At 39.5% G+C, this 17,294-nt stretch overlaps 1 protein-coding gene across 1 annotated transcript in view; it reads left to right on the top strand.

The window, feature by feature from the left end:
- Positions 1-17,294, top strand: part of STK32A (serine/threonine kinase 32A) — a 96,955-nt gene that overhangs the window by 72,175 nt on the left and 7,486 nt on the right. The window contains exons 6-8 of the mRNA XM_044661801.1: positions 3,131-3,247; positions 9,272-9,397; positions 11,626-11,754. Coding sequence (XP_044517736.1) covers positions 3,131-3,247; positions 9,272-9,397; positions 11,626-11,754 — 372 coding nt within the window. The remainder of the gene's footprint in view (positions 1-3,130; positions 3,248-9,271; positions 9,398-11,625; positions 11,755-17,294) is intronic.

Raw genomic sequence — 17,294 nt, 5'->3', positions numbered from 1 at the left:
ATACCTAATGACTATGGTACCTCAAATGATAATAATACTCAAAAGACTTTAAAAATCTGATGAACTGTAATGAATAATTTTAGTTCTGCAGAGCTAAGAAGAAAATATACCTTTCCCCTGTCTGTAGGAAAGTGGAGATGACAGATATAGAATGTGGTATAGGTACACTGTCAGGCTTGTTACTAAGTCATTTTTTTTTGCTTTAATTTGCTTTAATTTTGCTCTAATATTTGCCTCTGATGCAAGGATGGGTTCAATGGGGAGGGGGCAGCATTAAGAGAAAAACTGCTGTGATGTCAAAAGAGAACTAAATTTTTTTTCCAAAAAGGAAAGAATGAGGCAATTAGACTAGAGGACCTCTGAGCTTCTTTCCAGGGCTAAGTTGATGATCCTAAAAACATTTCTATCTTATTGAGACTTCTATTTTTTATTTGTTTGGTAGAGGAATGGGGGGATTTTGCCCTGTGGTTTTATTAGGACGGAGAATTCCCTGCTTAGAAACTCTTCACTTCAAATATACATCACAACACCTCAGCTATAAATTATAGATTTAGAGATAGATCTGTTTGGGGCCCTAAGAGGCTCACAGGATTACACAGTTCGTAGGTCTGACTCTAAACTCAATCTATCTATTAAGCCACAGTGCCTCTTATCTATGGAAGCAGCGAGATAGTTCAATGGATAGAGCCCTGGGCCTGGAATCAGAAACACTTGAATTTCAAATCTGGCCTCAGACACTTAGTAGCTATGTGACTCTGGGCAAGTCACTTAACCTCTGTTTTCCCTTATCCACTGGAGAAGGAAATGGCAAACCGCTCCAGTTATCTTTGCCAAGACAACATTGCCATGGACAATACTGGCATGCAGTGGTCCCTCAGGGTCATGAAGAAATAGAAATGATTGAAGGACTCAATAACTGCAACCTCTTATCTATGTACTGTTTCCTAATTAGGTGGATTAGTGGATAGAGACCTGGGTTCAAATCCTCACCACAGACACTGTTTCTCTGTCCCTGAGCAAATCACTTAGTCTCTATTTGCTTCAATTTTGTCATTCATAAAATGTGGATAATAGTAGTACCTTCCTCCCAAAGTTGTTGTGGAGATCAGAGAAGATAACAATAGTAAAGGGCTTAGCACAATATCTGGCACATAGTATTTGTTGTTGTTCAGTCATTTCAGTCATGTCTGACCCTTTCTGATCCCATGGGATTTTCCAGATACTGGAATTATTTGCCATTTCCTTCCCCAGCTTATTTTGCAGATGAAGAAACGGAAGGAAATGGAGTTAAGTGACTTGCCCAGGGTCACACTGCTAAATGTCTAAAGCAGTGGTTCCCAAACTTTTTTGGCCTACCGCCCCTTTCCAGAAAAAATATTACTTATCTCCCTAGAAATTAATGTTTTAAAAAAATTTAATAGCAATTAATAGGAAAGATAAATGCACCTGTGACCATCACCACTCCCCTGGATCACTGCAGCACCCACCAGGGGGTGGTAGCACCCACTTTGGGAATCACTGGTCTAAAGTCATATTTGAACTCAGGTCTTTCTGACTCCAGGTCCTGTGTCGTATCTACTGGGCCACTTAACTGCCCCAGACACATCATAAGCACTATATAAATGTGAACCGTTATTGTTCTTCATTTAGAGCAATGGTTCCCAAACTTTTTTGGCCTACGGCCCCCTTTACAGAAAAAATATTACTTAGCGCCCCCTGTCACATACTATCACCGCCCCCTTACAGTTATTCACCGCCCCCAAATGCACCTGTGGCCATCACCACTTTCCTGGATCTCTGCAGCACCCACCAGGGGGCAGTGGTGCCCACTTTGGGAATCACTGGTTTAGAAGTTGCTTGTGGAATATATGTAAATGTTAAATGAAAATCTTTCAAAGACAAGGAATAAAACATGGGCTTTGATATGATCGTAGGATCATAGAGCTAGAAGGGACTTTGGAGGTCATCTGGTCCAGATCTCATCTGACTGAGGAAAAAGTTGAGGGCCCAGGCAGCTGAAAAGTCTTGCCTAAGCTTGCAGAGGCAATGAGTGCCCAAGCTGGGATAGAAACCCGAGTCTTCTGTGGCTGTCAGTCTTAAATGAGTGGTATCTGCCAAAGCTACCCTTGGATAGACAAATGTGGAGAAGGAAGGAAGGAAGGAAGGAAGGAATGAAGGAACGAAGGAAGTAACGAAGGAACGAAGGAAGGAAGGAAGGAAGGAAGGAACGAAGGAACGAAGGAAGGAAGGAAGGAAGGAAGGAAGGAAGGAAGGAAGGAAGGAACAGAGAGAGGGAGGGAGGGGAGGAAACCTACAACTGTGGACTGGAAAGACCTTTAATTATAAATTTTCAGCCAGAAAGTGGTCTCATTCCAAGAAGGAATATTCTTCCCTAAGATACCTATCCAGTCAGGACCCCAGGACAGTAACAGAAATTTCATTTCTCATTTTAGCTTTCTAGTTTTATCACCAATTATAGCATTAGGCCTGGAAAGGGGTTTTGAACTATGGGTCCTCTGGACCAAATTCCTCATTTTCATAGAAGTTCTCTTCAAAGAGAGAAATGACTTGCCCAAAGTCACCAGGGTGGCAGAGAGCCAGGTTTTCTGCTACCAAATTCTCTTCCCACTCTGTCCAAACTAAACAAATGGGAAAGGTAGCCTACCCAAGTCCTGCCATGCCCAACCTGTTTTACCTTGGCCTCCAGCCATGATCATGGCCAAGCCACTAGGTTTTCCTGTGCCTGCTACCTCTGCTTTGAAAGCACCAGCCATACTGGCCACAACCATATCTTTGTTGCTGGTGGTTTTTTTTTTCTTTTTTTCCTTTTTCTTCCAGGTCTCTTTGCTTTTTGAGCTACCACATTTTTATTGGATTTATTGTTGTTGCTCCTGTTGTTTTCTACTCTGTGTTAATCTATTTACTTCAGCTGGGCTAGGCCTGGCCCTGGGCTGATTGTCAGTGGCTCTATTGAGGATAGCAAGATGGGGGTTTAGAAATGGCACAATAACATCTTAGTTATTGAATGCCTGACCTGGGAAAATTTCCAAGGGAAGTGTTTTTCTGCCCTCCTCTCTGCCCTCTCTCCTCGATCTGAAAAAGAAATCGTTTCCTTGTTATATTTTTGCAGAGACCATATCAAATTCGCTCTGGCGCATCTACTAATGACATTGCTCACATGTTTAAGACAGCAATTGTGACTTACCCGGCTTCATGGTCAGTGGGAATGGTGACACTGCTGAAAAAGGTAAGAGGGGCAGGCAGCATGGTCCCCAAGACTAGGAGATATTATGAACAATTACCTGTGTTAATGTAGCAATCAAGCCACTGGATTTAGAGTCAGGATGTACTGGTTTCAAATCCTACCTCTAATACTTACTAGCTACAGATCCCTGGGTAAATCACTTAATCTGTGTGCCTCAGTTTCTTCAACTGCAAAACAAAGGAGTTGCTAATATGCAAATATATTCTGCACAATTTGATATATACAATTGATATCTTATTTACCTTCTTAATGGGTGAAGGAGGGACTGGAAAGAGAGAATTCAGAACTCAATTTTTTAAAATGAATGTTAAAAACAAATAATAGTTTTTTAAATGGGGCAGCGAGATGGCTCAGTGGATAGAGAGCACCAGGCCTAGAGATGAAAGGTCCTGCATTCAAATTTGGCCTCAGATACTTCCTAGCTGTGTGACCCTGGGAAATGTCACTTAATCCCTATAGCCCAGCTCTTATCACTCTTTTGTCTTAGTACCAATATGTGAGACCCTGGGCAAGTCACTTAACTCCAATTGCCTAACCTTTGCCCTTCTGTCTTAGAGTTGTTACTAGGGCAGAAAGTAAAGGTTTTTTTTTAAAGGGGGAAACATTTTTAAAATGTAGTTTTGATTCTAAGACAAAAGACAAGAGTTAAAAAAAAAAAGCTACATGTATGCCAGGGTACCCTGTAGGTCACAAGCTCCTAGTGGGCAGGGACTATGCCATTTCATATCTTTCTAACCTCCGTGTCTTGATATGGTGGACATGTAATAAATATTTGTTGAATTGGACATTTAATTTAATTAATAATTCATTAATTTAATTTAATCAATAGGTATTTACTGAGTACCTGCTACATGTATAGAACTACACTGTGGGAGATACAAAAATCTTCCCAAAACTTGAAATATGATCCTTACCCTAAAGATGCTTTCAGTCTTATTAAGGAAAGAATGAGTTAACAGAGAGATATTTATTGAGGAATTACTGTAGTCACATAACTGGGCCAAGCACCAGCAGATGCCACCCAGAGCTACGTTCCTTTAGAGGAGCTTGTCATCTGGAAGAGACGTACACATAGAAAGAATATTAGCTGTACAAAACAGTGTGGGGAAGATGCTGAATGTAGAGCAGAGAGAATGAATGGATCCCAAACAGAGAACTGAGGCATAGAGAACAACGGCTCCCAATAAATAACATTTTATCCTGACAAAGTGGGATGCTACCCTCTGGTGGTTCTGGCAAAATCAATCTCTTACCTCAATCTAATTCCTACTTGATGCCATACTGATGTTAGATCCAGAGTTAGGGGGACTTCTGAGGCCAGCTCCATATAACTCTTTCATTTTAATGATGGGGAAATAATCATAACAGCAACAATAATAATAACAACAGCTAGTATTTATATGGTTCTTTTAAGTTTGCAAAATACTCTACAAATATTATCTCCCTTGATCCTGGGAGGTAGGGGGCTATTATTTTATAGATGAGGAAACTGAGGCAAGTAGAAATTAAACCCAGGGACAAGGAGACAGGGAGTGTCTGAGACAAGATTTGAACTCTTTCTGATTTCCTTCTTTATCCACTGTACCACCTGGCTGCTCCTAAAACTAAGGAAACTGAAGCCCCAAAAGGTGAAATGTCTTGCCAAGGTCATATAGTTGATGGCAGAGGAGTTTTTGAACCCAGGTCCAGGACTCCAGAACCAGCTCACTCTCCAGTCTCATGAAAATGCCCCAATTCAGGTAGCATGGCTGATTTTTTTTTTTTGCTCATAATTAATAGGATTTTACTTTTTCTTTGGTTTCTGAAGTCATTACATTTTGGTTAGGGAGCAAAGTACATCTTTAAAACCTGTACTGTGACTAGTATTGGGCTCAGTGGTTCTCTGACTTGCTGCCCTTTTTTCTTTGCCTTTATGCTATAACCGCAGGTCCCCATGGCCAGAGCCCCTTTCCTGGAGCCCCCCTTTTCCCAATGCTGCAGCCCTACCTGCTATCTTCTCATGATTCTGGGAACCATCCCTGACCATCTACTGTGTTATGGGAACTCAGCCTAGGCTCTTGGGGGTGGGGGGTGGGATAGGTCATTCTCTCTCATGCCACGAAGCCCCTTGGCAAAGACTGTCCTCAGTCTCCCTTTCCCCAACTGAATTTTCCCCAGATACATTAATTCTTATAGATATCTCTACACCTGAAAGGATAGAAAGATGTGTTATCTAGAGATGTCATTTCCAAGCAATCCCTCCTTCTAAATCCTGAAATGGGAGGTGGGTGGAGGAAACATAACCAGCATTTGGATAGAACCTATGGAAAATAGGCAATCATTTATAGGATTGAAACCATAAGGAGAATTTTTAAAAGAAGCTTCCCAGCTGGGAAAACCAGGCTAGCTGAGGGCAGCTAAGTAGCTCAGTGGGTAGAGAACCAGGCTTGGAGACCAGAGGTCCTGGGTTTAAATCCAGCCTCAGACACTTCCTAGCTGTGTGACTCTGGGCAAGTCACTTCACCCCCAATTACCTGGCCACTCTTCTGTCTTAGAACCAATACATGATATTGATCCTAAGACAGAAGGTAAAGGTTTAAAAAAAAAAGAATCAGGCTACTCCAGAAAACAGACATGAATTTTCTTTTTTGACTCTTCAGGAAGAATATTTCAATCTTATGGTGGGAATTAGCTAGCAAGACTCGAGTTCCATAATATCTAGTCCTACAGAACTTTCTCTAGCCGTGTGTGTCACAGTTGTCTGGCCCTTATTGGCGGGGCGGGGAGGGAAGGGAAAGCTGTCCATATTTCCTCAGTGTTGGTGCAGCCAAGGTATTGTTCAGTCCAAATCTGTGGGTGGAAGCACATTTTCAGGGCAGATTCCCAAGTGAAAGAAATGAGTGTGCGAGAGCCTTACAGATGTCAGGCAGCTGTGAATGCCTACCTCTCTTTTAACAGCTTCTACAAGTTTCCTTCTTCACCTAAGTCCTTCCTTCTTGAAGGGATAATGTGGAATAAACACATTTGCATTCGTATACATTCTTGCTTGGTGAGGTAACTTGGTAGCTGAAAGTGTTGCCTGCCAAGTGAAGTAAACTTTCTTAGTAAAATGTAGTGCAGTGGAAGGAGCTACGGCCCCAAAGTCAGGAGTCCTGGGTTCAAATCCTAACTCCATTATTTAGTATATGGTCACTGAGTCTCACTTTTCCTCATCTATAAAATGGTCCTTATAATGTTTATACCACCTGCCTCCAGGATTGTGGGGAAAGCATTTTTGTGACTATTAAAGGGTCAGGAGGAGGTGAAATACTGTTCTTTGGCCAAATCTGACCACTTCATTTTTGTACTGTGCCACAAGCTAAGAATAATTTTTATTTATTTTATTTTATTTATATTAATCTTTAATTTTAATTTAGCAATTAATATATTTATATTAATTTATATATTTAAAATACTTTTATTTATTATACATATGTATATGTACTATAGGTATATATACACACATATAATATACATCTATATGTGTGTATGTGTATATATACACTATATATATACATAATACATATTTTAATACAAAATTTTATTGTTAAAAATGTTAAAACTTTAGCTTGTGGGGCTTCAAAAAAAGCAGGCAGTGAGTCATATTTTAACCTCCTTGTGACCAACTCAAATATCTTCCTTGGCTCTCAGTTGCCTCCAGGATACAATATAAAATCCTTAGCTTGACATATAAAGCCCTTTCCAGCCAGTGCATATCTACATTTCCATTTATATTCTTCATTTCCCTTCTTCCTGTCTTTGCCATTTCAGTTAAACTTACCTGCTAACTATTTCCCATATATGATATTCTAGCTCCCATCTTCATTCAATTAGGTGGCTCAGTGGATAGAGAATAAAATCTAGAAGTCTTGAGTTCTAGTAGTGCCTCAGGAACTTACTGGTTACATGACCTGGGGCAAATCATGACCTCTCTCAGCCTCAGGTTCCTCATCTATAAAGTGGGATTAATATTAGTGCCTCTATTCCAAGGTTTTTTGAATTAACATATATGTAAAATGATCTACCAACCTTAAAGCCCTGTATTAATGCTAGCAATTATTGTTATTATCATATATTATGTGGCATATAAAATAGAAATTATTGTCTATACTATTATGATGTCAGGTATTATTTCACAAGTGTCTCTCTCCCTCTAAAATGCATTTCTTTTTTTACCTCTACCATATAGAATTCCTAATCTCCTTCAAAGATGTCACCTTCTACAGGAGGACTTTTCTGTGACACCCTCCCTCAAATATAAGCAACTCTCTCTTCCTCTTGAAATTCCTTTGTATTTAATTAATTTGGTGCATATGTTGTAACTGGGACAGCTAGGTGGCTCAGTGGATAGAGTGCTGGACTTGAAGTCAGGAGGACTCATTTTCCCAAGTTCAAATATGGTCTCAGAAACTAACTAGCTGTGTGTCCCTAGACAAGTCACCTAACTCTGTTTGCCTCAGTTTCCTCATCTGTAAGGTGAGCTGGAGAAGGCAATGGCAAACCGCTCCAGTATCTTTGCCAAGGAGAAACTAAATGGGGTCACAAAGAGTAAGACACAAGAGGTCAGAATAATTCATTGTTCTCTAATGATAGAACTCATCAATCTGAAGTAGGCTGGTCATCAGATGACAGACGCAGTCGGTTCTTTGGCCCACATTCAAAGCCACCTCAGTTTTGTAGCACCTGCCAGAATTGACATCACCTTTGAGAAACTATTGTCTACTCTATACTTGGATGAAGTATTTGCAAAAGACTGTAGTGGAGGCAAAAGTCAATTATGTACACCAGTTCATTTATTCTCATATATCCTAGCAATATCTATACTATCTCTTTTTTCATATTTTAAGATAGCAATCTTTCACTTTGTTTTGATAAATTATCTAATGCACCAAGCATTATTTGAGTGCTTATTCTGTACAAAACAATATTCTAGGTCCTTAGTGCACAAAGACAAAAATTAAAAGCATTTTAAAAAGAGAAAAACAATCCTTGTTCTCAAGGAGCTTATGTCCTGCTAGATTTTACAATGTGTAAACAGTTAAATAAATACAAAATAATCTGAAGTAGGAAAGAGCAATCACAATTAAGAGGATCAAGAAAAGCTTCCCATTCCCAGCAGGCAGCTCCTGAGCTAATCTTAGAAGGAAGCTAAGGATTCTAAGAAGATGAGGGAAACAGGGGCTCATGAGAGGTAATGAGTTCCCGAGGCTGATATCTGATTCACAGGATGGAAAAAAGGGATTCACTTTTTTTAAACCCCTCCCGTCTGTCTTAGTATTAATTCTAAGAGGGAAGAATGGCAAGGACTAGGCATCTGTGGGGCTCAGTCACACAGCTAAGAAGTATTTGAGGTCAAATTTGAACCCAGGTCCTCCTGACTCTTGGTGCTCTATCTACTGTGCTACCTAGCTGCCCCTAAGGGAAGGGAATTGATATGAGAGATGTTGGGGAGCAGAACTGACAAGATTTCTTTCTAGTTGGATGACCATGGGCAAGGCTTCTTCTGAGAGTCAGTTACCTTTTCTGGAAAATGATTGGTTTAGATCAATGGTGTCAAATTTTTATAGAATCAGAGACCACCAAACATACATGGGATCCCTGCTTATTAATGTTTTATATATATATATGTATGTATATGTGTATATATATGACTATATATATGCATATATATATATATTCTGCAGTATTTTCATTTATTTTGTTAAATATTTTCCAACTACATTTTAATCTGCCTCAGGCTGCACTTGGGAGTGTTGTGGACTCGGCGGTATGTTTGAAAGTTCTGTTCTGGATGCTTTTTCACATCCCTTTCACTTCTAACCCTTTGTTTCTATGACTTGGCGGCCACTTGGCCAGAGGCTGGCCAGAGCTTGGAGGAGGAAGTAGAGAGACCTATCTGAAGATATTAGCAATGGAACTATCCATTAAAATTGGTCTCCCTAACCCTTTCCATATGCCATCATCCCAACTCTTGTGTTTTCTTGGCAGTTGCTTGAACAAAACCCTGACCATAGATTTTCTCAGCTATCTGATATCCAGGACTGCTCCTACATGGATGATGTGAATTGGGATGCAGTTCTGCAGAAGAGGCTGATTCCAAGTTTCATTCCTAATGTAAGTCAACTGAGAGAAATCTAACCTCCCACCCTCAGCCCACTGTTCATTTCAACGCCTGTTCCAAGCTTCCAGTGGGTTTCTTCCTGCTTTGAAAGGATCTATAAATTCCAGTCTACTGGAAAATAATGGAAAGCTCAGGAGTTGGGTTGCTATGTAAATGTTCATAACCTTTGCCTCAGGCCATTCCACATGGCTAAAATTGTACACATTGCAAAATAGGAGGGAATCAGTATGGTTCAATGCAGGAAGGACCTCAGTAAAAAGAACTCCGCATAGCCCCATTTATGCTTTTGCTAAGTCCTAGGGAGTCACAGGGGGGACAGAGAGGTTAAATGATTGGAGGCGGGATTTGGTGTCTCATAGCGGATCTGTGTAAGAGGCAGAATTTGAATCTGTTACTTCCTGACTCCAAGCTTAGCACTCCGTCCACTAAACTAATGTTGCCTCTATCCATTCATCTGTGTGGATTAAATGCATGCAGGTTGCTAACTCACCAATGGCAATGCCATGTTTAGAGGCACGTGGGCAGTGTGTTTGGGAGCACCTCTGGTGCAAAGACTTGCTGAGCCCTTTCAGGGCTGCTCATCTACCTTTGGTGTCCAGCTCTCACCTGTGGTTCCAAGAAACTGTAGCATGTAAGTAAATAAAAATGAGTGAGATAAAATAAAACAGCTGGTTCATTGCATAAGTGGGGAATTTGGGTGCCATTTTATTTTATCCCACTCGGTAAGTTAAAAAAAAGTTTAAAAAATATTGTAAAACCATCTTGCAAACAGGCTAAACCAGGTGGAGCATAACAGAGAGGTCTCAAATTCATTAGTGAGTTGGGGGTGTGAAGAATTCTCCTGGCAGAATGGGTGGATGAGAACAATTTGTTCCAATTGCCATGAAGGCAGCTGTGAAGCAGATGCTGTGGAGGATTTAGAACTTGGTCAGACATGGGAGATACCACGGTCACCCACCGCATCCCAGGACAGAGCCAGTTCTGACCTTTGTCCTGCCACTGGGATTTTGGAAGAGAATGAGGCTGATGACTTTGTGCAACTTTGCCTCCTCTTGACTCAGTCAACCAGTGAGGTTACTTGTCTTTGTCAAAAATGAAAGACAACCGACAGCAACCTTTATGCCAGTTTTTCAGGTCCTTATTCTGATGAAAATTTAACTTTTGAGGTCTTTAATTCCACATAGTGTCCTCCAGGGCTACAGCAATTCACATATTCATCAGTCAACTAGATTTCACTGAGGACAAACTTTGGGCTCAGCTCTGTGCCAAGAACTTTTAAGGATTAAAAAACAGAGACCAAGAGACCTCGCCGGCTTCAAAGGAGTTTATGGCTTACTTGTAGAGACAGATGTTATTTCACAAAATCACAGAGCAGTATAGGACAATATCTGATTCTGTGTCAAGATTTAAATGGTAAAGGCAAGAATTACTATAGCAGTTGGGAAAAAAGGAGACATTAGGGTAACCTAGCTCATTTGGGGAAATCATTGTTTCCGTAAAGCCTTAGAATAGGGGAGTGCCCCATGGTCTGGGCTGCATGTATCCTTTGCAGGATGAGGGAAAACAGTGTAATAAATTTCCCTTAATGTGGTGGAAAGCAGAGGTAGGCTCCCTCCCTAGTGAGTTAATTAGCCAAGCAGTAACACAGAATTTTGAAGCGAAAGGCTCCTTAGAGATCACCTAGTTCATCCTCTCATTTTACAAAAAGACACTGAGGCTGAGGCAAGAGGATTTGCTCCTATTCACCCAAACAGTCGCTAAGAGAACCAGATTCTAAGTCTATTGCCTATGGATCCATTGCTTTTTCCATTAAACCACAGATGTTCTGCCCCTTCCCCAGTCGGGCCCTCTGTGTGAGGAATATCATTATCAACGCCTCATAGCATTTTTTCAACAATTAAACTGTATAGTGATCCAAAAAGTCCACTGGACAAGAAAGGTAAAATATAATTTAGAAAAGACATTTGTTTTCCTTTCAATCCATTGTGGGCTTATTAGAAGACAGAGAATAAAATATTAGTATAAAAATGATGAAAACACTATGCCATGGAAGGAGGTGATAAATTATGTAAAGCATACAGCAGGAGCTCTGCTCTCTGTATTGTCTTCAGTCTATTTCATTGAGATTTAGTTCAATTCCTTCCCTAGATCTGGCCCATTTGTAAAATGATATAAAAGGTCAAGGCCAGAGAAGAAGGTGACCTTTTACTTTTCTTTACAGAAAGGCAGACTGAACTGTGATCCCACCTTTGAACTTGAAGAAATGATTTTAGAATCCAAACCTCTTCACAAGAAAAAGAAACGACTGGCAAAGAAAGAAAAAGATAGCCGGAAATGTGACTCTTCCCAGGTGAGCAACAGAACCCATATACCCTCAGCTCCTGCTACTTGGGACACACAGGAAAAGTGAGGATGTCCTAAATAGTCCTTTAGAGTTGCTAGTGTGGTCATCAACTCAGTTCCGGGCCTGTGTAGGGAATGGCTTGTGACATGAATCTTTGATTTTGAGAAGTTGTCTTTTGCTAAGAATTAAATAGGGATAGCATATACCTAAAGATACCCCGGCAAATATTAAACAAGTAACTCTCCAGGAAAAAAAAAATGTACTCACAACACACTTTTAAATTTAAATTGCATTATTCACATTTTCCCATCACTTTCTTAATTAAGTCTAGACAATTAAACAAATGATAAATCATGCCCTAATTTGTGGAATTTGCTGTGTAAATGCTCTTACTGAAAAAGTAATAATTGATTCCAGCTAGCTCCAGCGCGCCATGTCTGTACCTAATACCATATCCATTCATTAAATTATTATTTATTAAGCACTTACAATATATTTCGCATTGGACTTGGAAGTTTAAAAAAGAAAAGAACATTCCTGGAGGAACTCATGCTAATATGACAAATGATAAATTTATATGCTCTCTAAGCTCAACTTGGCCCTCCTTAATGCACGGCAATCCTTTTATTCTTCCTTTATTGGTCTTCTCTCATATTTCCTGCAAAAATGTCCCAAACTGGGGTCTGCTGAACCCCACTACACCTTATCCACTCTCATCCCTCTCAGCAGAGAACCTTGCTTCCTCTTAGAGGAATCAAGACACTTCAGTTTTCTTCTTTTTTTCCTTCTTTTCCTTTATTTCACACCTCTCATTGTTCCCTATTTTTTTCTCTTTTGCTCCAATTTCTAAACAAGATTTGGTCATTCTCTCTGTGCCGAGGCCAATCCCTATAAAGATTTTCCCCCCTAATTAATTGTTTCCTTTCTAATTCTGACTGCATTATTTATGCAAATGTTTTTAAATTTTATGTAATCAAAATATCCATTTTATTTTTATGATCATCTCTATCCTTTGTTTTATTAAGAATTCTCCCTCACCCATAGCAGTAAGATATGTAGCTCCCTTCCTCCTCTAATTGTTTATGATTTAATCTTTTATATCTAGGTTATGTTTCCATTTGGGATTTATTGTAATATATGGCATAAGATTTCAACTGGCTTCAAAGATAAATCCAATGGGTTGTTTTTTTTTAAAAAACCCATTTGTTGGAGGCAGCTGGGTAGCTCAGTGGAGTGAGAGTCAGGCCTAGAAACAGGAGGTCCTAGGTTCAAACCCGGCCTCAGCCACTTCCCAGCTGTGTGACCCTGGGCAAGTCATTTGACCCCCATTGCCCACCCTTACCAATCTTCCACCTATAAGACAATACACCGAAGTACAAGGGTAAAAAACAAAAACAAAAACAAAAAACAACAACAACAACAAAAAAAAATTTGTCTTCTCTAACTTTTGCCACTGTCCAAAACTTTCTCTTCCCTCGATTTCTATGATATTATTCTCTTTTTGTTCTCCTACCATTCTGACCTCTCTCATCATGGGAGTTTCACAAGGCTCTGTTCTGAGCCCTCTTTTTTCTACATGCTTTCTTCCTCAATGATCTAATCTATTCCCATAGGTTCAATTATCATCTCTTTACAGATGATTCCTAAACCTTTACAACCAGTCTTTATCTCTATTGAACTCTAGTCTGGCATCACAAAATGCCTGTTGGACACATTCACTTGGATATACCATTGGCTTTTGGATTCAGTATGTCCAAAATGGAATATCCTCCCACTACGCCTGACATTCTTCCAAATTTCCCCATTTCTTTTGGAGACACTACTATTCTCCCACTCATAAAGGTTCACAACTTCAGAATCAGTTTCCTTTTTTCTTTTCTTTTTTTTCAGAATCAGTTTTAACTCTTCCCTCTCCTCTATGTTCCAAATCCGAGTATGTCCCAATTCTACTTCCCTTGAAGTTCATGTATCTATTTCCTCTTTGGCACTCACTCCATTATAGCAAAGGTCCTCAGTATCTTTTGCCTGGTCTATTTCAGTAATCTCCTATTTAATTAGTCTCCCTCCTTCTAGTCCCTCCCTTTTCCAACCCATCCTCCATGTGGCTGCCATCATAATAATAATTAACATTTATATAATGTTTACTCTGTACCAGGCAGTGTGTTAAGCACTTTACAATTATTGTCTCATTTGATCCTTACAAGATTCTTGGGAACTAGGTATTATTATTATCTCTATTTTAAAGATGAGGAAACTGAGGCAAACAGAAGTTAAGTGACTTGCCCAAGACAGTGAGTGTCTGAGGCCAGAATTGATCTAAGGTCTTCCACTATTCTGTTCACTGCACTAACTGCCTTGTGACATTATCTTCCTAAGACCTTAGTCTAACCATAGCACTACCCTGTGCATTTTAAAATGACTCTAAGTCCTAGGAGATTACATCTCCCAGGACTCTCTGCTATAACTTCCTCAGACACGTCCCACTTCTTTTGTGGGAGGTGTCTGAGGAAAGTATAAGAAGAAGAGAGAGTGGAGAGTTTTGGCGCCTTTTTCCCCCAGAGCACCTTCCCCCAAGGATGGCAGAGCATTTCTGGAGAGCCCAATTTACTTAGTTTTCCTTAACCTTTCTTTACTACTTAAATAAAACCCAATTAAATACCCCCAGAGACTAGCCTGACTTTTTTCTACCCCAAGATCCTAGCCTAACCTCCGAAGGGCTCTGGCCAATTTCCCACCAGGGCTGGGGTCTACCCTGGCTACCTTCATTCCCTTCCTCCAGCTTCCCTAACTTCTATTCCCTTCCTTTCTCCCATCCTCCTTTCTCTCTTCTTTCAACCACATAGCCCTCAAAAATCTTCAGTGGTGCCATATTATTTCTAAGTCAAAATGCAAGTTCTAGTGGTTGGCTTTTAAATCCCTCTACAATCTGGCTCTAAGCTACCTTTCCAGACTTACTTCATATTACTTTTTTGACACTCAGCTGAAGTGGCTTATTAAGCTATTTCCTGAATATTTAATTCCATCATGCTTCTGTTCCTCACACCAGGAATGAGCTCCCTGCCTATTTTCATCTCCCAGAATTCTTATCTTTCTTCAAGACTCATCTCAGATATCATCTTCTCCACAAGACCTTCCTTGACTCACCCCCATCTCCTGCCACAAATTAATTTTTATTTACTTATCTATGTACAGCAATACTGTCCTCAGTAAAATGTAAACTCCAAGAGGGTGAGGAATTTCATTTTTGTCCATTTGTTCCCTGGCCCTAGGCACCATGCCTTTCATAAAGTCTGACACACTTCAATAGATATTCCTTGAACTCACTTGAGAAAACCCAATGCCCACCTATCCTTACAGAGCATAGAGTTTAAGGAGGAAATGAGACACACACAGAAAAAAGTAATTTCTGAATGGTACAAAAACCCTGCAAAAGTTCCCTAATAAGAAATAACAGCAGGAGCAAGAAGGGATAACTTAGGAATAACCCCTTAAAATTGCATAGTGCTTAACAGTTTTCAAAATGCTTTCATTTCTGCTGTCTCATTTGACCCTCACAGCACCCCATGTAACACAGAAGTATACTAGAACTAGATCATACTGGTTGGAGGGTGGATTGTTAAATTTTCAGTGACTGCTTTTATATCCTGGAAATCAGCAAATGTTACAAATCAGGACTTGATTCATGATTATATTGATTGCCTAGAAAGTGCAAGTTTGCCTGGATTTCTAGGCGATTGCCCAGAAAGTTATATTGATTGCACTTAAGAAACTGATGGAGAAAATGTTAATGATGCAGATTAAATATAAAAGTATAATGAACATTTTATTTTTCTTTTGGAGAGCTGTTTGTTAAACATTTACCAGCATATCCCTAGATAGCCACCTAAACAGAAACTCTTTGGGTTTTTAGTAATTTTCAAAAAGGTTAAAGGAGCTTTGATGATGTAGTCTCTATGTTTTCCAAAGAAAAATGGATGGGGTTTGGGAGGAGTAACCAAATATCATGTATAGGAAATACATATATACCAGAGTCCCAGGATTTTCTCAAGACTATGCTATTTCCTCTCTTCTGGGCTCCACTGGGTTTCAGTCAATGTGGCCACTTTTCCTGAAACTGAATTGAACATTTGAGACAAGAACATTACAGTTTCCCTTTGGCCACCAGCCTCACATGAGATGGATTAAAACTTCCTTTGCTGAGCTTCAGTTTCATTCTCCACTGCTTATGGATCACACTTTCTTAAAAAAAAAAAAAAAAAAAAGACACAGCACCACAGCACTTAACAGGAGAGTTTGGATTAAAGCCATGAATGTGAAAAGGAGGCCAGCAACCCAAGCATGAACATTTTAGTGGCATCCGACTGTCTCTAGGTACCCAGTCTTCGACCCTTTGTCCTCAGCTACAGGGGAAAAGAATCCATGCCCAAGGAACTTTTACCTTGCTAGAATAGTTAACCTTCTCCTCCCTCCCTCCCCATACCACCAGCATTACAATAGAACATGATTTTTTAAATTCAAATTAATTGGGTAAATCTCATAATCTCTCTGATCCTCAGTTTCAAAATCTATAAAATGGAGATAGAGCTACCTGTCTCAGAGGGGTACCATGAGGTTCAAATAAGATACTGTATGGGAAGGTTTTGCAAACCTTTAAGTGCTCTAGAAAAAGTATAATAAAAGAGGCTTCATTTATAACTTCTCTGAATCACACTCTGTCAGAGTAGAGAAGACCTTTAGATCATCTAGTTCAGCATCTTTATTTAAGAGGAAAAAAAACTAAGGCCAGAATGGGAAAGTGATTTACCTAAGGTCCCACAGTTAGCAAGTGGCACAACTAGGATTTAGAGGTATGTCTTCTAAGACTAATATTCTTTCCAATTATAACGATATCGTTTGCTTTAGAGAGAATGCTTATGATTTACAAAGCACTTCTCCGTACATTACTTCATCTGGCCATCACACAGCGCCCCCCGAGGTACATACTAAAAGTTACCTAATTTTCATCTCTTTTATGGGGATACTGAGGCTCGGAGAAGTGACTGGCCCAAGGTTGTCTAAGATAGTGATTTCAGAGGCAGAAATCAGACCCAATTCCCTTCTGACTCTAGATCAATCATTCAGTGAATAAATGCTTATTAAATAATACCTACTGTGTGCCAGGTATTGTGCCATACACTGGGAAAAAGACAGCTTTCACTCTCAGGAGCTCCCAGTTGAACAAGCAATGCCCAGGTACAAGCAAGCTATATATAGGAAAATTGGAAATATATTCTCATCTGCATCATCCACAAAGGTTCCTGTTATAGTAATCCATAGTTATTATTTATTATTAATTAATTAATTATAAAGTATAAATTATATATGTATATATAAATTATAAAGTACAATATAGTTATTAATTAACATATCTAATAATTAAATAACAGATTATATAATATAGTTATTAATTAATAATAAAAAAACTAATATAGTAGCAGTAATAGACTGCTTAGTATATTAAGGAGGTGTCTTTGAAGAAATTCTTCTGTTAAGAAAGTAAAAAAAAA

This window comes from Gracilinanus agilis, chromosome 2 (assembly GCF_016433145.1).
Source record: "Gracilinanus agilis isolate LMUSP501 chromosome 2, AgileGrace, whole genome shotgun sequence".
NCBI classification, from domain to species: Eukaryota; Metazoa; Chordata; class Mammalia; order Didelphimorphia; family Didelphidae; genus Gracilinanus; species Gracilinanus agilis.
Note: the sequence above shows the minus strand (reverse complement) of the source record. Positions and strands in the feature narration are given on the sequence as shown.